At 32.2% G+C, this 18978-nt stretch overlaps 1 protein-coding gene across 1 annotated transcript; it reads left to right on the top strand.

Moving 5' to 3' along the window:
- Positions 1-5: 5 nt before the first annotated feature.
- On the top strand, positions 6-18386 carry LOC127730264 (CCR4-NOT transcription complex subunit 9-like). The gene is made up of 9 exons (XM_052238565.1): positions 6-252; positions 5275-5408; positions 7101-7221; positions 7832-7919; positions 8841-8947; positions 10067-10162; positions 12163-12261; positions 13384-13475; positions 17863-18386. Exons 1-9 carry the CDS (start codon positions 232-234, stop codon positions 18029-18031), a joined length of 927 nt encoding a protein of 308 aa, XP_052094525.1. The 5' UTR covers positions 6-231; the 3' UTR covers positions 18032-18386.
- Positions 18387-18978: the final 592 nt, after the last annotated feature.

The following is an 18978-nucleotide window of genomic DNA, read 5'->3' as shown; positions in this document are numbered from 1 at the left end:
CTTTTTCGACTTTTCGCTTATTTCTATGCGTATTTCTTGATTTTTGACCAGGATCCTTTTCTCACAAGGAGAAAGATTTGTTTATCAAAGAGATAGATTTGTTTGTTTGGTCTCATATGTTTCTGGTCAAATATTTTAATTCAAAATATTCACTTCAGGCTGAAAAAATCACTTCCGGTTTGAGGGGGACGGTGCCAAAACAAAAGTGTAAACTTTCAGCATATATTTGCAATGAATATGGCACAACAGCAGGTAATGATTGGCTTTGAACACAAATACATCCAATACAACAGTGCTGAATATTCTTCAAATACAATGTATCTTCACGCCATAAACATGAAAAAAAACATACTTTTACACTTTCAAAACATGCAAAATGCATCGAAAAAATGAATAAAAATTTACTTTAACCGATAAGGCCAAATAGATATATCTATCTGCTGTTATACATGTTACAAATACTTGGATTCATCAAACATATCCTGGCATTGTATAAACAGACCTTATCACTATTTGGGAATCTGCGACACTTGACCTGAGAATACACCTTATCGCTATTTAGTCCAATCCGGAAAAAAACAGTCATTTAGACAACTTCCTGTTGGGTCAACAGGCCGCAAACAAAGGTCATCAGTTACGAGCTGAGGGAGGGAAAAATTTAGAAAGCGATCAATAGGAAACTTTGATAGATTATGATCCACTTTTTCCAAACTCAAATTATAGTCAAAAACATATTGTGTTTGAAGTATTTACGATGTTTTAAACAGGTCTCATTAAAAAGTATCATGCATGGTGCATTGTTTAAACAGGGTCCCAGATAGCCTCAACTGGATGAAAAAGTTGTGTAATTTTAGAACTTATCCGGAATGGAATAAATAGCGATGAGGTGTATCTATGACACTAGACCAGGTTGGGCTCAAGTCAGGAAAACTGGGGTATTCCCTGTTTTCAGGGAACACCCCAGTTTTCTGGTGTTAAAAAACCCCAGTAAACAGGGACTTCTTTTTTCCTTGTCAATTTATGGTATGAAATCTACAAAAGCGCACCTTCTACATGTGATAACAATGTTATATGATAGCAAGTGTTTTTATAAGTTCAAAAATCAAGCTAATTTCAAGTCTTATTTGATGCTCAACTCACAACAAAACAATTCCTTTGTTCACCAATTCATACCTTGATCATCAATTATGAGAAGACAAAAAGATAAGTTAATCACTTAGGCATTTAAATTCAATGAATAGAAAATTTCAATAGAAGTGAACATAATTCAGTTATGATCAGTTACACCTGGAGCATGCAGCTTGATCAACTGATTCCTAAACAAAAGATTTGTATGTTTTTGAGTTCTAGAAAAAACAAGGCTTCACTTATTCATGTTTTGTTGTTCCTGAGATACTTAAAGTATTTACAAATACTACTGATACAGTTAAAACATGCGCTTTTGTAAATTTCATGCCATGAATTGAAATAGAAAAAGGAAGTCCCTGTAAACTGGGGTTTTTTAACACCAGAAAACTGGGATGGTCCCTGAAAACAGGGAATACCCCACTTTCCCTGACTTGAGCCCAACCTGTTGACTAGAGAAATCTGCTACACTTGAACTATTGACAGAGTAATGGCAGACAAATAGTGAAAAGGTATATGTGGGATGCCAAACTTATTTTGTCTCACTGGCACTCATACCACATCTTCTTATTTATATTATCATCACTCGAAACGGATGCATTCAACAGTGCTCCAGCTAGAAATCAAAAGGGGCAGGGTGCCAGTGGAGGGCAGGGCACTTTTTTATGAAACGAAAAGGCACCGCTCATTTCTTTTGTCTACGTTTCTGTATGTATCACGAGTTCACATTCTTTTTTTTACTGTATATGTTGTTAATAAAGATGCATAAGTTGTTGTTTTGATTATTTATTCTATAAAATTTGCATTAGAAAATGTAATTCATACGACATGTTCATAAAACATGTCAATACACATTCATACATCACATCACTATAAACCAATAGAGGCAAATTAACTTACTATTCTCCCCCCCCCCCCCCCCCCCCCTTTTCCAAAAAAAAAAAACATAAACTAAACATCTCATAGTTAAGCATACATGTGACAGAGTTGTCTTATTTCAAAATTTTCAGCTAGAGTTTGGCCCTTAAAACTTTTTTTCATTGTTTGTGTTAAGGAATTATTTAGTAAAGCTTCATCAAGTTGATGTCATGATAGGTTAACTTCACACTACCCATTTTTGCAGGATTGCAGCTTAACATCATCATAACCATTACACTTACAAATTTCTGACTTGACAATGTATAGAACATGGATTGCTTAAAGTATGATTATCAAAAATAAATTGCAATATATTTTTTTTGGTATGTTCAAAGACAGTTAATATCCTTAAGGTAACATTCTTATATAATTTTGTATTCAATTGGTGATTTATTCCTATTTTTAATACTAGATAATATTTTAGGAGCACAAATTTGAAGTAAGCTAAAACAGGGGAAGTAACTCAAAAATTAATTTCTAACACGTTTTCTGTTTGCTTGTCGCTCACAAGTTGAGATGGACGGCATTTCTGTGAAGGCATAGTTGTATTTTGATGACTTAAATTCTATTCTAAAGTCATGGAAGTCTTCATTTATACACTCTTCTTGGAGATCGAAAATGCCGACCCAAGCTAAAAACACTCGCTGACACATTCATCAAATTTATGACAAAAAGGTACATTGTCTTAATTAAATTACCTAGTTATTAACACCTTTGAAGTCTTATCCACTGTAATTGATTGTAATGACATGATTAACCTGGGGCAATCACCTGGTGTCATATATGTAATTTTACTTTGTGATAAGAAATCGATGAAACAAAAGGCAATTTTACCAAAACGGCACAAGGGTTTTCGGGAAAAAGGCGTCAGGGCAGAAGGGCGCGGATGAAGGCACCCAGGGCGCGACTGAGGGCACCCAGGGCGCGGCTCCCTTCTATTTTGGGCTAACGAGACCACTGTTCAACTTGTACCATTTCAAACTCTTACCATATCATTTTGTACCTCTAAAAGTTATCTTTTACTAATATGAACTCAAACCACTGCGAGCTAACTAGTAACACTGCAAACTTGTACTATAAAGATACACAATATACGAATGTTTAATAAAATATTAATTGATTTTCTTGAATTTTTAATTAAAAAAATTTACAATATACGAATGATTTATGAATAGACCACTTGCACATGTTGGGTGATTGGTGAACTGGAAGTGCCATGCTGTCAAATCTCACTCAATTATCTCACGCATTTTCATGCTTATTTGGCGGCATTTTCCTTTGATCTTTAAAATTTTTGCTAAATCGCACACATTTGTTTCATGAAAACTTGACAGCCTGGAAGTGCGAAATTTCGAAATTTGTTTTGAGTAAAAATTATACCAGCAAACATGTACATGCCGCCATTGAAATCAATGTTAACAAATCAAATGTCAAATGATAAATACAGCAATCAATTTTACAAAGTTATAAGATAGTATCCAAATAGTCTAAGCAATACATCAACATACGTTTATCATGTTTTTATAATAAAACAATCGCAAACAAAGACTTGAGGCTGGCAATGACAGCTCAAACGGTGTGTAACCACCATTTTAAGTAGAGAAATAAATACTACTAAGCTAACATTTATATGGCTTCAAGTGGGGGAAGTATAATCTAATTATTCCTGTCATATTGTTGAAAAAATTGAGAATATTTAATTCAATAATTTAAAAAAACAGCCCTTTAAAGACTGCAAAATTCCTCAAATTCCTGTATTTGAAACGTCAAGTGGAAATAGTTTAGGATACCTATTATCTTAGCCATAATTTATTTCTGTCCTTATTTATACAATACCAGTGTTGACATCAACAATCAAGAAATGCTGTAAAATAACAATATAGAGTATAGGAGGGTGTATATGGGTCATTATCCCTAGTTATATAATATGCCTCAAAGTGAGGACCTCAAAAGTAGTGTGTTAACAAAAAATCTCTGTGCAGTGATATTGAACATGTTTCACTTTTTAACAAGTAACTAAGCTTAACCAGTTGTGCTGATTAAGAGAGCAAGAGGACCATATGATAAAGGTGTAAAAACCCTGGAGTTATTAAATGTATGTAAAGAATTAGATTTTCAAAGAATTTTTTGTGTGAAAAGATTTTTTACCTTGAAAATCCGCTTTGCAAAAGGCTTTTCGGGGTGTGCAAAATTCCTGGGAAAAAAACGAATCTCACTTCATAGTCCATACCCGAAAATTTAACCACACATGTGAAAATGAAAACGAGCCATCATACATATCCAAGTTTACTATATATATGGGCTGAGGAATTGAGGCAAAGGCTACCATTACATATTTGTCTTTAAACAGTGATTTCCCTTAAAATATAAATCATAAATATATTTCACAATTACTGCAACAAACAGCATGAACAGCAGACATTTCTGTATTTAATGAAAAAAATCATTCAATTTGGGCAAGAAATATCTTCAGTAGAATTTTTTATTGAAAATGTGTTTTTATATGAAATAATAATAGGGAAATTTCCAATAGATGAAACACTTTTAACCTAAGACTGTACATCAAATTATTCTGATTTTTGTTAACATAAATGTGATAATCAATTAAACTTTTCAGCTTCCTTTGTGATCTTATTATGTTGTGAATCATAATACCGGGGGTATGTCCATATTTGCTAGAACTCCACTAAAGATTCCACTGTACAATGCTTTATAATTATTTTTATCCCCCCGCCGTAGCGGAGGGACATTAAGTATTACCCTTGTCCATCTGTACGTATGTTGGTCCGTCTGTATGTATGCTGGTACGTCCGTCCATACGTCCCAAAATTGGTTTCCGTTCTCTAACTTTGCCTCAACCAAATGTTATGAAACTTAAACACAATGCTTATTAACACAAAACACAGGTCAAGTTTGAATATGGTTGGCATCACTTTTACCATTCTAGAGTTATGTCCCATAGAAATGGAATAATTGCTTAATTTTTCGTTTCCGTTCTCTTACTTTAGTTTGCCTCAACCAAATGTTATGAAACTTATACACAATACTTATTACATGTACCACAAAACTCAGATCAAGTACAAGTTTGGGTAGTGTCACTTTTACAGTTCTTGAGTTATGTCCCTTTACAACGTTATATGCAAGCGGGGGCATCATCTGTGTCCCATGGACACATTCCCCATTTATTTTTATATAACTTAATTATAGCTGAATGATCTTGTTTTGTTGTAGGCCAGAATGATGACATCTACAGGACCTGTCACCATACCTACCACCATACCCCCAGTAGACAGGGACAAGATTTACCAGTGGATCATACAATTAACTAGTCCAGACACCAGAGAAAATGCTTTACAAGAACTGAGGTGAGTGAAAAGTATAATACAATCATTATTGACTTAATACTGACTAAAATTACAATGTATAGTACATTCAGCTGTCATTTCTTCAAATGTCATCCTCCGTTATTGATGCATAAAAAAAACCCAACAGTATGCCAGTTTTTATTGAAGAAAAAATTGCGGCAACTCATGATATATTGGAGATATTACCGTCGATATGCCTCATTTTTGTTAATTTTACCCTCTGGAATAAAATTGAGGGAAATATTTACCCAAAAATAGGCTTTGAGATCTTGTAAAATTAAGAAATAGTTCTTTCATATTATGCTCTTTGCTTATTTTAACATGGATAGGCATTATATTTGTAAATATCCTTTTACAGAGCATTAGTCATGTTAGTCATTGTTAGTAAGGTGTCAAATTTCGACAAATAATGCTTACTCATGTTAAATTGAGCATATAGAATATGACATAAAAAAATATTTTGATTTGAATAAGAAAATACTTTTTTCTTTCAGGCAGTCATTTGGTTTATTGTCATTTTGCTTTGATAAAGCAAAAAAGTTTCAGAAAACAACCGTTTTATTATTCAGAAAATGTACAAATAGAAATAGACTTACTGTTTTAAAGATTTTATTGAATTTCATGAAGAGCCATTCCCACAGAAATGTGTAAAGTTTGATCTTTGGTGTTTATTCAAAATACAATTGATGTCATGTATGTGTCCACCATGTTTTATTGGTCTTAAATTAAATTTAAAGAAGAGCATAAGAATTGAATAAAACCATGGGTTTGACATTTATTATAAGATTCTTATAAGGTGAAAATATACATAACAAATATCTTCGACAAAATGATGTACATTGTAATGTAAGAAAATATTATATTTCCATATGCACAAAGTAAGTAAATGGTGACTTTGTGTACATGTGATGGTCATAATATATCAAGAATTTTCCATCAATTCCCTTCATTTCATGGGCACTTCCAGACCCTCAGTCATATTAGCATGATTAGATTTTGTGTTTAAATTTGTTGATATTTCATAACTATTTTTACACAATGTCATAAATCAACAACTGTTTACATAAATGTAATATTGCAGTAAAGTTGTTGGTTTGATAATTTGTAAACAATTAAGAATGCCTAGATTTGTATGTACTGTTATGTATGCCTGCCTGCCTGATAAGGTAGTTAACACTGATTCTACATCCAAAATGGTATATTTTTAAATGCTTTTCAGTTATTTGAAACTTACCAACAAATATTTCAAGTCAACAGTACAAGTCCAGATTCTTAATGATGGATGTTTTTTATGCCCCTGTCGCAGCTGAGGGGGGATTAGGTTTTTCCCTTGTGTGTCTGTACGTCCCTACGCCTGTATAAACATCCCAAAAATATTTCCCGTTCTCTAACTTTAGTTTGCCTCAACCAAATGTTATGAAACTTATACACAATACTCATTACCACAAAACTCAGATCTGTTTTGAATTTGGGTGTCGTCACTTTTACCGTTCTTGAGTTATGTTCCTTTATAATGTTATATAATATTATGGGGGCATCATCTGTGTCCCATGGACACATTCTCCATTTATTTGTCTTTGCATCGCTTTAAAAAACATGTATAAGATAATGATTTAATTCATTACTTTACATTTGTGATTGTTGTTCAACTTTACATCCTGTCCTTTAATCTTAAGATTTATATTTTTACAGTAAAAAGAGAGAAGTTGTACCAGATCTTGCACCTATGTTGTGGCATTCGTTTGGAACTGTGGCAGCACTACTTCAGGAGATTGTTAACATCTATCCAACAATAAACCCACCACACTTAACTGTAAATATATGTAGCTTACTGTGGATTCATTATTATTCATAATATACCAATTTACTTGGATTTCATTGGTATCGGTTAACCATGAATTTAAATGTTCATTGAGGTACACATTTTCTTGAGTTTGGTACACAGACTTTGAAAAAAACCATCCACCAAAATTACAATTTTTCATTAATCTTAGAAAATTGGTATTCACAAAAATAATTGAATCCACAGTAAGTGATTTTGAATATTTTATTTAAACAATTCAAGTGTCTTAGAAGTTGTGTCAAAGTCAGCATGATTGAATTAAACAGCTGGTTGTTTACTATCAGTTACTACTAGTTCCACAAAAGCTAGATAAGCATTTAAGATTATTTTATTAAAATAGTAATAATTTAAAAGACAGGTAATTGTTTTATTCCGAATTAGCCACAAATAGCAAACTCAAAGATGTCAGCAAAACACAGTTATCTAGAAACTATGGTTTAATTATGAAGGAGGTCAGATTGGACAGGAAAAAGGTCAGCATTCAAATAAAGTTTAGATGTTTATTGAAAAATCTGGAAATATGCTACACCAACAGATAAATTCACATATTATTTCATATGTAAATTACATTTAATTACAGGCACATCAGTCCAACAGAGTTTGCAATGCTTTAGCACTACTACAGTGTGTAGCCTCTCATCCAGAGACTAGATCAGCATTCCTACAAGGTAAAACTTACCAGCAGTGTCATCATAAGAGTGTGGAAGTCACTGACAGCATGGCTTTTTAACAATCAATATTATAAATTGCAGAAAGTTGTGAATATATTGAACAGAGACTTTCAAAGATCTACCATCAATACCAATGAATTTCTTTGTTTATAGATATCAAATTTTTGTCACAATTTTATCTATTATATTTTAGATTTTCTTAGTGCTTATTCCAAATTCTTTAGTAGATACATTTTTATCATACTTCAAATTTCCTTAAACATGTTAACAAAGTCTTTCACATATGAATGCCAAATTTGTTCATGTTGTTATTATTGTTTTTATGTTATGTATATGTTTTTATATTTGGTCAAAAGCTCTCTCGAGCTTGTGTTAAATAGTTTTGAAAATGCTGAATCAAACTAAGATTTTCTTATCTTATACCCATTCTCCAAATAACAAAAACATTGAGATAATTACGGTAAAGGTTGCTTCACTGTAAGAAATCAGTTTGTTTTACATTAACATTAGAAAACTGCTGTCACTATGCGTATGCAAGAGACTTGAGGTCATTAAAAAATGTAATTAATTAAGACCTTAAAAATTAATAACATTTTTGCATGTAACTAAAATTTGTAATTGAGTATATCTTCTGATTGACAGACAGGCAAAATAGGAAATTAACCTAAACAAAAATCATTTCCCTTTAGATGAGCAAATTGGTACCACCCCAACTTTTTTTTATCTTTTATGAAATTTATTGATCATCAAACATTTCATCAGTTGGTGTCTCATCTACTTAGACATGCTGTTTCAGGAGATAGCATCAGTGACGTTAACGATCTGTTAAATATGGTGGTGAGGACAGTTTATTTATTTATTTGATTTATTTTCTGGCATTATACAGAGTATTTAGTTAGCATTTTTTTTATATTTCAGCACACATTCCATTGTTTCTGTATCCATTTTTACATACAGTCAGTAAAACAAGGCCATTTGAATATTTACGTCTGACCAGTCTTGGAGTTATTGGTGCTCTGGTAAAAGTAAGTTGTGTAAAAACCACTAGCTACATATTAAAATATTTGTATATTGGCCTTATTTTCATAAAAATCCATGTAGCCAATAATTCAAAAGTTATGATTCACTTTTCTCTCATCAGCCCATACCAATTAGACAGTTTAGTTGTAGAGAACAACTGCATTGCATTTTGTTCAACCACTGCTGGCTGCCTAAAATCATGTCTCATATCTCAATTTATTGCCTGACTTATTAAGTAGTGCAATATCATTGTTGAATACTTGCACATAATTATATATATTTTGTTTTCTTTATAAAACTCAGAATTATAAAATGCTACAAATTTCGAGCTCTGCACATTCTATACTATTAAAGTCCATTAAAAAATATTAAATCATCTGTTCAATTTAAAAAAAAAATTATTCTGGTTGTTGCAGACTGTTGAAGGCCATACCTTGACCTATAATTGTTAACTTTTTATACATTGTGACTTGGATGGAGAGTTGTCTCATTGGTACTCATACCACATTATTCATATTTATTTTTATGATTCAAAGGAATTACTAGCAAGTTAAACAAATAAAAAATAATTATTTTCAGTTGCTTAAAACTACAAACATTTTACATATATTTTATTTTAGTATTCATTCAAAACCAGTTGGGGGGGGGGGGGATTTTGAAAGCTTTTCATAGTATACTTGTTGAAGATGTCTAGTTGTGTATGGCACCGGTTTATTTTTACTGTGCATTTATTTTCATAAATACAATTTGAAGGGTTTTTTTTTCGATTCAGTTGTTGGTTGTTTTCTATTCATGTGTAAACATAAAAAGAAATGACACAACATTTTTAATATAAAATTGTAGGCAAAAAACAATTGATCAAGAAACTTGATATCACCCTGTTACCTCTAATAGTTATTAAAGTTGCAGGTCACAAAACAAAGGGATCATAACACGCAGGTCGTAAAGTTTATAAGGTTCTACTGAAGTAGGCAAAATCCAGCCAAATGATATAAACCAAAACAATTCAGAAAGATACTGAATAATTGTTCTTTAAGCTTAAATTTTCAATCTGCCTAATTTCGAAATTTTATTTTGCCATAGAAAAATAAATTTCTATAATTATCCTCTTCTTTTATTTTCAGACAGATGAACAGGAAGTAATTAATTTCCTGTTGACCACAGAAATAATACCTCTAGGTTTACGTATAATGGAATCTGGAAGTGAGCTGTCTAAAACTGTAAGTTAAAGATGTTCGCTTCTCTTGTTTTTGAATTTTTGCCAGATATTCAGAATCCTCTGGTTTTATCAAAGTAGTGCCATTAAAAAATTTTGCCCACTAACCCCTACTTTTCTTTTCATAATTTGATTACATATAGTTTAAAATGTCATCTTTGGAAGACTTATTAAATCCTTGTTATTTTTTCATAGTTTTTGAAAGAAAAAAGGTGCTAATGTTAAATGTATGAAAAATCTAGAGAGAATCATTTCCTGTCAAATTTTAAATTACTTATATCACAAAAACAAGGACACAGACCCATCATTTTTATCTGCTTTTTAAGCTCCATTATTTTTATACTATTAATTTATAACAGTCTTTTTAAAAAGTTTGTTATTTTGAAACAGAGGAGCAAATATCCTTAATGGCCATTTCAGTAAGTTTTTGTGTAATGTTAATGGCAAATCAGAATATTCAGCAACATTGCCAATGTAAAAAAAATTGGTTTAGTGAACATTTTCAATGTAAGACAATCTAGGTCTATTGAACATTGTCATTGTTAGATAAACTAGGTTTATTGAACATTGTCCTTGTGAAAAACCAAGTTTATTGAACATCTCCATTGTTAGACAATCTAGGTTTATTGAACATGACCAATGTTAGACAAACTAAGTTTATTGAACATTGTCACTCTTAAAAAAAATAGGTCTATACAACATTGTCAGTGTAGACAAACTAGATTTATTGAACATGTTTCTTTTTAGACAAACTCATTTTGTTTAGTATTGGTAGTGTGCTTCTCTTAAAAAGTAAAATCACCAAAATACTGAACTCCGAGGAAAATTCAAAACAGAAAGTACCTAATCAAATGGCAAAATCAAAAGCTTAAACACATCAAACGAATGGATAACAACTGTCATATTTCTGACTTGGTACAGGCATTTTCTTAAGTAGAAAATGGTGGATTAAACCTGGTTTTATAGCTAGCTAAACCTCTCACTTGTATGACAGTCACATAAAATTCCATTATATTGACAATGATGTGTGAACAAAACAAACAGACACAATAGGTAAAAATGTCAATAGGTAAGCAGTCAGCATTGTGTTATAATCTTAATCACTATAAAAACAAATAAATATGTAACAAAGAAACACAAAAAGGCATATAGGCAAAGCACATAAGCAAAAATGAAAGACAAGAATACAAAAATTACCATAACACAATAACGGGATGTACAAGTACAGAGCCACATCATATGTATCAAAGAAACACAAAAAGGCATATAGACAAAGCACATTAGCAAAAATGAAAAACAAGAATACAAAAATTTTTATAGCACAATAAGGGGATGTATAAGTACAGAGCCACGTCAAATGGACATCACCAAAAATAGACTAAACAGTAAAAGTAATATTCAAAAATACTCTTAAGTTATTGAGTATACTATATACCTTTGTTTACAATTTCAAAACAGTAGATCATATCAATTCATTGAGATCTTTTATCTGATGACATTTTCCCTGGGCAAAGGGATAAATTTATGAATAAAGACCTACATAAAGAAATAAAGAAAACTTAACCGTGGCATACCATATATTTTAAAAATATGGAGATGTACTTGACTTTTTGGTACAACTGGTGACAATATTCTTTTATATGGGTCAGGTTTATTAGGTATTTAAAACATGTGTAAAATAGAATGTATCATAAAGCAAAAGCGCCCATAATAGAATTAAAATATGTTGCAGTCTATCAATATAATTTTAGGTGTTAGTGATTAAAAGTTCTAAATATTTTGGCCTGAGCAACATCTGAAGAGACATAAATTGTCAAAATGTACATCTGGTGCAGTAAAATGATACCATTAATTTGATTAAAATAGATAATCTTAAGGTACATGTATATATGTAATAACTGCCAATACTCAAAATATAAGTATAAAGAGAAACATGCATACATATTTGAAATGTGTAATAGTATGATCTATGATCATTAATTTTTGTGTTTGTTTTTGTTTTAGGTTGCTACTTTCATTTTACAGAAGATATTATTAGATGAGACTGGTCTATCATACATATGTCAAACCTACGAAAGATTCTCACATGTTGCAATGATATTGGTAAATTTTATCTGTTGAATTATAAAATTATAGTAAATCAGTTTTCTTTGAATCAGTAAATGGCATTTCATGAATTTTCTTCCATTTTAACAAAATTTTCTTCTTCTTTTTACTTAATATATTTGGCACACATACACCAATGTTATGAATGACTGACACTGCTTAACCAGAGGTCAATCCCTGTTAACGACGTCATTGAACAATCGGTTCTTACTGTGACCTAATAAGATAAGCATTGTGATATAGGAAATTTACGGGAAAGTGCACAAATTCAAAAGGCGTCTTTTAGTACTATGAGACCATGTGTTGCATACCGTCATGACCAACATATGATATTGACCTGCAATCTCAAAGTTGAATTAAAACTATTTTACATTGCATGGGTGTCTGTTTTAGAACATATTTTTTTAACAAATTCAGCAACATTCTAGTTGGAGGGTACTCAATTATGTAATCAACTCCTTTTACAAAATTCAACCCAAAGCTTTAAACTTTTCCAAAAGTTTGTATATACGTTGAATAAGTGCATTGTTTACACATTCTGAATTTTTTTTTGAAGAGTTTGATGTATAAAAAGTAAAATAACAAAAAAAAACAAATTCCAAGGAAAATTCAAAACGGAAATTCCCTTATCAAATGGCAAAATCAAAAGCTTAAACACATCAAATGAATGGAAAACAATGTCATATATAGACTCATATTCCTGACTTGGTACAGGCATTTCAGTAATGAAGTATAATCAGGCTGATAACTTGACCACTCTGTTGTCTCAGGTGTCCCTTTAATACATTGTTAGGAAGTGCATTTGGATTTGAGATTCATGGAATGTAAAAGAAAAGTAGCAATTGATTGAGTCCCTTGCCTCTAAAAAGGAACAAAATCATTACTAATCAGTATTGTTTCAGTCCTTGTTTTGCTGATTTTCTCAATTGTTTGCATATATACTAAACAAAGTTATATATACCTGTCTTTCAAGTGACATACTAGTAGTCATTAGGCATCAAATTAAACATTGAAATATTTATTATATAAATGTTTATTTACAGCTTAAGATAAAACTACAAAGAATTGTGGTAAAAAAATATTTTTAAGGTGCACTCTATTGTTTTCTATTTGATACAGGGGAAAATGGTGCTACATTTATCTAAAGAACCCTCTGCCAGGTTACTCAAACATGTTGTCAGATGTTACCTTAGATTGTCAGATAATCCCAGGTAAATGTTATAGGAATATACTAAATGTCAAATTTGAAGTTGATTTGCTGTCACAATAAACTGTTAATAGGCATGTAAAAGTATAATATAGATTAAAATGCTCATGACCCCTGCTTTGTTTAAAGTTCATCAAGTATAGTGAGTCATTGTTTATTACCTGCCTGTTTAGGTATATTTTAGGTAATCATTCCAGCTGACCACCATGACCTAGTTTCTCCAAGTTGAATTTCAGGTTAAGTTAATTGCAATTTAGTCTATAGATGTAAATGCTTGACTCTACCTTAAATTAAATTCTTTTTCCAAATTCAACTAATAAAAGAAGTAATTTTTGAAATACCATTCCATATAAAAATAAGAAGATGTGGTATGATTGCCAATGTTAAACTTACCACCAGAGACCTAATTAATTAGAAGTTATGAACATGTTCAAATTTAAGCTTTGACTTTGTTTTTTGGTGGAAAAAATGTGAGCTAAGTTAAACAGACTTGTTTGAATTGGTTTTCAGATTCTGCAACATTCAATGCAGTATTTTAACTCCTTTTAACAATACAACCAAACCACAAGGCTGAACATTTTTCAGTACAAAAGGCCTCTAAAAGTTGATAAGAAGGTGTTATGTTCATAAATTTTTCTCATGAATTGCATTATCATAATCCCTCACTTCTCCTTAAAGTCTCAATTTTTTATCTTCACTTCTCAGGATTTGACTGCCAGAAGTGGTAACTTTCCCCTAAAGTTCTAAAGTGTGTTTACTCCTGTTATATTTTAAGTCACTTAAATAATTTATTTTTTTGTTTGCTTAATGTTCAGAGGCAACAATTCATGCATATTAAACAATAAAATTTAAAAACAGATTGATATCAATTTGAAAAAAAACATATTTAGATATCTTAATGCCTAAACTTGGAATATCGAGTGTTATCCACTTAAAACATACATAGACCATTTGGTTTCTTGTAGCATCAGCTTGCTCAGTGAACCTTTCTCTTGTTACCCACAAGTCATTTTTATACCACCGCCAAAAAATTTTTGTGGTCGTATATTGGTATGACGTTGTCGTCGTCGTCGTCCGAAGACACATTGGTTTTCGCACTCTAACTTTAGTTTAAGTGAATGGATCTCTATGAAATTTTACCACAAGGTTCAATACCACAAAAGGAAGGTTGGGATTGATTTTGGGGGTTATGGTACCAACAGTTAAGGAATAAGGGGCCAAAAATAAGCATTTTTGTAACTTCCAGACATAACTTGTGTGTTAGTGTATGGATCTATCTGACATTGTACCACAAGGTTCCATATCACAACAGGAATGCTGGGATTGATTTTGGGGGTAATTGCCTCAAAATTTTAGGAATTAGGGGGCAAAAAACAAGCATTTTTCTAGTTTCATGACAATAACTTGTGTTTTAGTACATGGATCTTTCTGAAATTGTACTATAAGGTTCCATATCACAAAGGGAAAGCTGGAATTGAGTTTGGGGGTAATTGCTCAAAACGTTTAGGAATAAGGGGCCAAAAATAAGCATTTTTCTAGTTTCCAGACAATAACTTGTGTTCAAGTGTAGGGATCTCTCTGAAATTGTACTGCACGGTACCATACCACTTAAGGAAAGGCTGGGATTGATTTTGGGGGTAATTGCCTAAAAATTTTAGAGATTAGGGGCCAAAAAGGGGCAAAAAAACAAGCATTTTTCTAGTTTCAGGACAATAACTTGTGTGTAAGTGTATGGATCTTTCTGAAATTGTACTACAAGGTTCCATATCACAATGGGAAATTTGGAATTGAGTTTGGGGGTAATTGCCCAAAACGTTTAGGAATAAGGGGCCAAAAGGGGGCCAAAAATAAGCATTTTTCTAGTTTCCAGACAATAACTTGTGTTCAAGTGTATGGACCTCTCTGAAATTGTACTGCAAGGTACCATACCACAAAGGGAATGCTGGGATTGATTTTGGGGGTAATTGCCTCAAAATTTTAGGAATTAGGGGCTAAAAAGGGGGAAAAAAACAAGCATTTTTCTAGTTTCAGGACAATAACTTGTGTGTAAGTGTATGGATCTTTATGAAATTGTACAACAAGGTTTTATATCACAAAGGGAAAGCTGGGTTTGAGTTTGGGGGTAATTGCCCTAAACGTTTAGGAATTTGGTGCAAAAAGGGGAAAAAAAACAAGCATTTTTCTAGTTTCCACACAATAACTTGTGTTCAAGTGTAGGGATCTCTCTGAAATTGTACTGCAAGGCACCATACATTGTAACACAAAGGGAAGGCTGGGATTGAGTTTGGGTGTGATGAATCTTAAGGGGGTTCAAAAAATTTGAGGGGGGATTTTTTTTTCCTTTTTTTTCTTTAAAATTTTCCATTCTAAATTGGTTATTTCTGATTTATATATAAAAGCAAATAATAATGATATGGTTTGAATTGGTAAATTAAAAAAATTTAAGTTCTTAGACCACATTCATTCTGTGTCAGAAACCTATGTTGTGTCAAATATTTTATCACAATCCAAATTCAGTGCTGTATCAAGTTTGAATGTTGTGTCCATACCTGCCCCAACAGTTCAGGGTTCGACCTCTGCGGTTGTATCAAGCTGCGCCCAGCGGAGCATTTTATTCAAGTTTACATTCTAGAAAAATACTTTTTGGTTTTGCTCATTGTTGAAAGCCGTACAGTGACCCATTGTTGTTAACTTCTATGTCATTTGGTCTCTGGTGGAGAGTTATCTTACTGGCAATTATACCACATCTTCTTGTTTTTAGTCCCCTACCGACAAAGTGGAAGGGGACTTTAGATTTGCACTCCGTCTGTCTGTCCGTCTGTCCGTCTGTCAGTCCGGAATATCAGTTTTCCACACTTTTTTTCTTCGTGCTTGAAGATATTAATTTGATATTTGGTGTATTGTTTTATCATGACAAGTTACAGATCAAGTTTAAATTTTGTTCCTGTTTGATGATTTTGTGCAGAGTTATGGTCCTTGGACTTAGAAAATTCACTCAAATTATCAGTTTTCCTCACTTTTTTTCATCAAGCTTGAAGATATTGATTTGAAAATTGGTTAATAGTTTTATCATGACAAGTTACAGATCAAGTTTGAATTTTGTGCCGGTCTGATGATTTTGTGCAGAGTTTTGGTCCTTAAATAATCAGTTTTTATACGACCGCAAAAAAATTTTGGGGGTGTATATTGCTATCACATTGTCGTCGTCCGAAGACATTTGGTTTCCTGACAATAACTTCATTTTAAGTGTATGGATCTCTATGAAATTTAACCAAAAGGTTCAATACCACAAAAGGAAGGTTGGGATTGTTTTTGTGATGGTCCCAACTGTTTAGGAATTAGGGGCCAAAAAGGGGCGCAAAACAAGCATTTTTCTAGTTTCAGGACAATAACTTGTGTATAAGTATTTTGATTGCTCTGATATTGTACCACAAGGTTCAATACCACAGGTAGAAGGTTGGGATTCATTTTGGGGGTTATTGCCCAAACTGTTCAGGAATAAGGGGCCAAAAAGGGTCTAAAACAAGCATTTTTCTAGTTTTCAATCAATCACTTGTGTTTAAGTGTATGGATGTCTCTTAAATTGTACCACATTTGACAAAAAGAAAATTTCTTCAAATGTTATTTTTTTGGAGAGGGGGGAGGGGGGGGGGGGGGTAAAAAAAAATTTTTTTTTTTTGGGGGGGGGGCAATTTTTTTCCCTCAAGATTTAAGAAATTATAAAAAAATTTAGTCAGATATCATTTTTTTTTGGAAAGGGGGGGGGGGGGGGGGATGGGATGGGTAAAACAAAAAAAATTGGAGGGGTGTCAATTTTTTTTCCCTCAAGATTTAAGAAATTGTCAATTTTCCAAAGAAAAATTGGGGGTCACAGTTTATTTGGTAATTCTTTGTATATAGTCTGAAAACAGATTTACTAAGTATTGCGCAACAGCACAGTGTATTGCACAACAGCAAGAAATCTTCAATTGAATATAAATTCAAATCATATAACCAATTTCAAGTTCTTTGACTACATTTATTCTGTGTCAGAAACCTATAATGTGTCACATATTTAATTACAATCCAAATTCAGACCTGTATCAAGCTTGAATATTGTGTCCATTTTTGCCCCAACTGTTCAGGGTTGGACCTCTGCAGTCGTATACAGCTGCGCTCGGCGAAACAGTTTATTAACACTTTTTTTCATCAGGCTTGAAGATATTGACTTGATTTTTGTTATATAGTTTAAACCATGATTTTTTTGAAGTTATAGATCAAGTTAGCATTTTGTTCCAGTACAATGAACTTTTAACCGGTAGGGGACTATGTATTGCCATGCAATACTCTCAGAATGCTTGTTATAATATAATTCACATAAGTTTCAAAATTTTGCAACTCTTTGATTTTAGGGCTAGGGAAGCATTGAGACAGTGCCTTCCAGACCAGTTGAAGGACAACACTTTTGCTAACTGTCTCAAGGATGACAATTCTACAAAGCGATGGTTGATGCAATTACAGCAAAATCTAGAAGCCCCAGGTGTACCTGATCCAAGGAGTATGCCACTACACCAACAATAGGAAGCAAGAAATTGTTGGAAGAAAAATTTCATAGTCAAGACAGATTTCTGCTGGAAATCTGGTCAAAATCATGATCTCATGAACTGCATCCCTTGACTTTTAGTTGTTGTCTAGGATGTTAAATATTTATTCCAGTCATGTTCAGATGATATTGGAAGTGTTCAGTGAAGCATGTTGTAATAAGACTATTAAACATTTTTTTAAACATTTGTAATATAGTAAGCAGATGTAAGAAAGCAAATATATAAGAGTTATCAAAAACAAATAAAAAGATAAAAAGGATTGTTTAGATTTGAATTTGAGAAAGATCATTTCTATTTTGTTCTATTTTCAAATAAAATTATACACTGATGAATCATATTTGTTATGTTTTTTGTATATGGTATTACCCTATTATTGAAAAAATTATGATGTTGGACAATTTCTCTTCACCCATCATGCATCAGAGCTAATTTTGTTATTCTACAAAGAGTCCTGTGGTAATACTGATTTTGATTGGACAGTTTAAGAACATCTCAAACTTCAAAGCTAAAATTTTGAAACAAAAGGGATGGATAAATTGAAGACCATCTTGCAAATGAATCTCATTTAATGTTATTTAACCCTTCAACATTCTTATCGACCAATTTGACAGATAAGCCAAATTTTTGGACAACTAGTTTGCATGAAGTCATGAATCTTTGTCTTTTTTTGATGTACAAATGTGATTAAGGGCTCAAATTATTACTCAGAATACCAGCAACATGAATAAATGTGTCCGAAACTACTATCATTCAATGTGCTATATCAATTTGCCCCTTATTGACAAGAATTTTTCTGTGAAAACTGTTTTTATACGACCGGGAAAAAAAATTTTGGGATTGTATAATGGTATGATGTCGTCTGCATCTTCATCCAAAGACACATTGGTTTCGGGACAATAACTTAAGTTTAAGTGAATGGATCTC

Source organism: Mytilus californianus, unplaced genomic scaffold (assembly GCF_021869535.1).
Source record: "Mytilus californianus isolate M0D057914Y unplaced genomic scaffold, xbMytCali1.0.p SCAF_2, whole genome shotgun sequence".
Classification (NCBI taxonomy): domain Eukaryota; kingdom Metazoa; phylum Mollusca; class Bivalvia; order Mytilida; family Mytilidae; genus Mytilus; species Mytilus californianus.
This window is presented reverse-complemented; position numbering and strand designations above follow the sequence as displayed.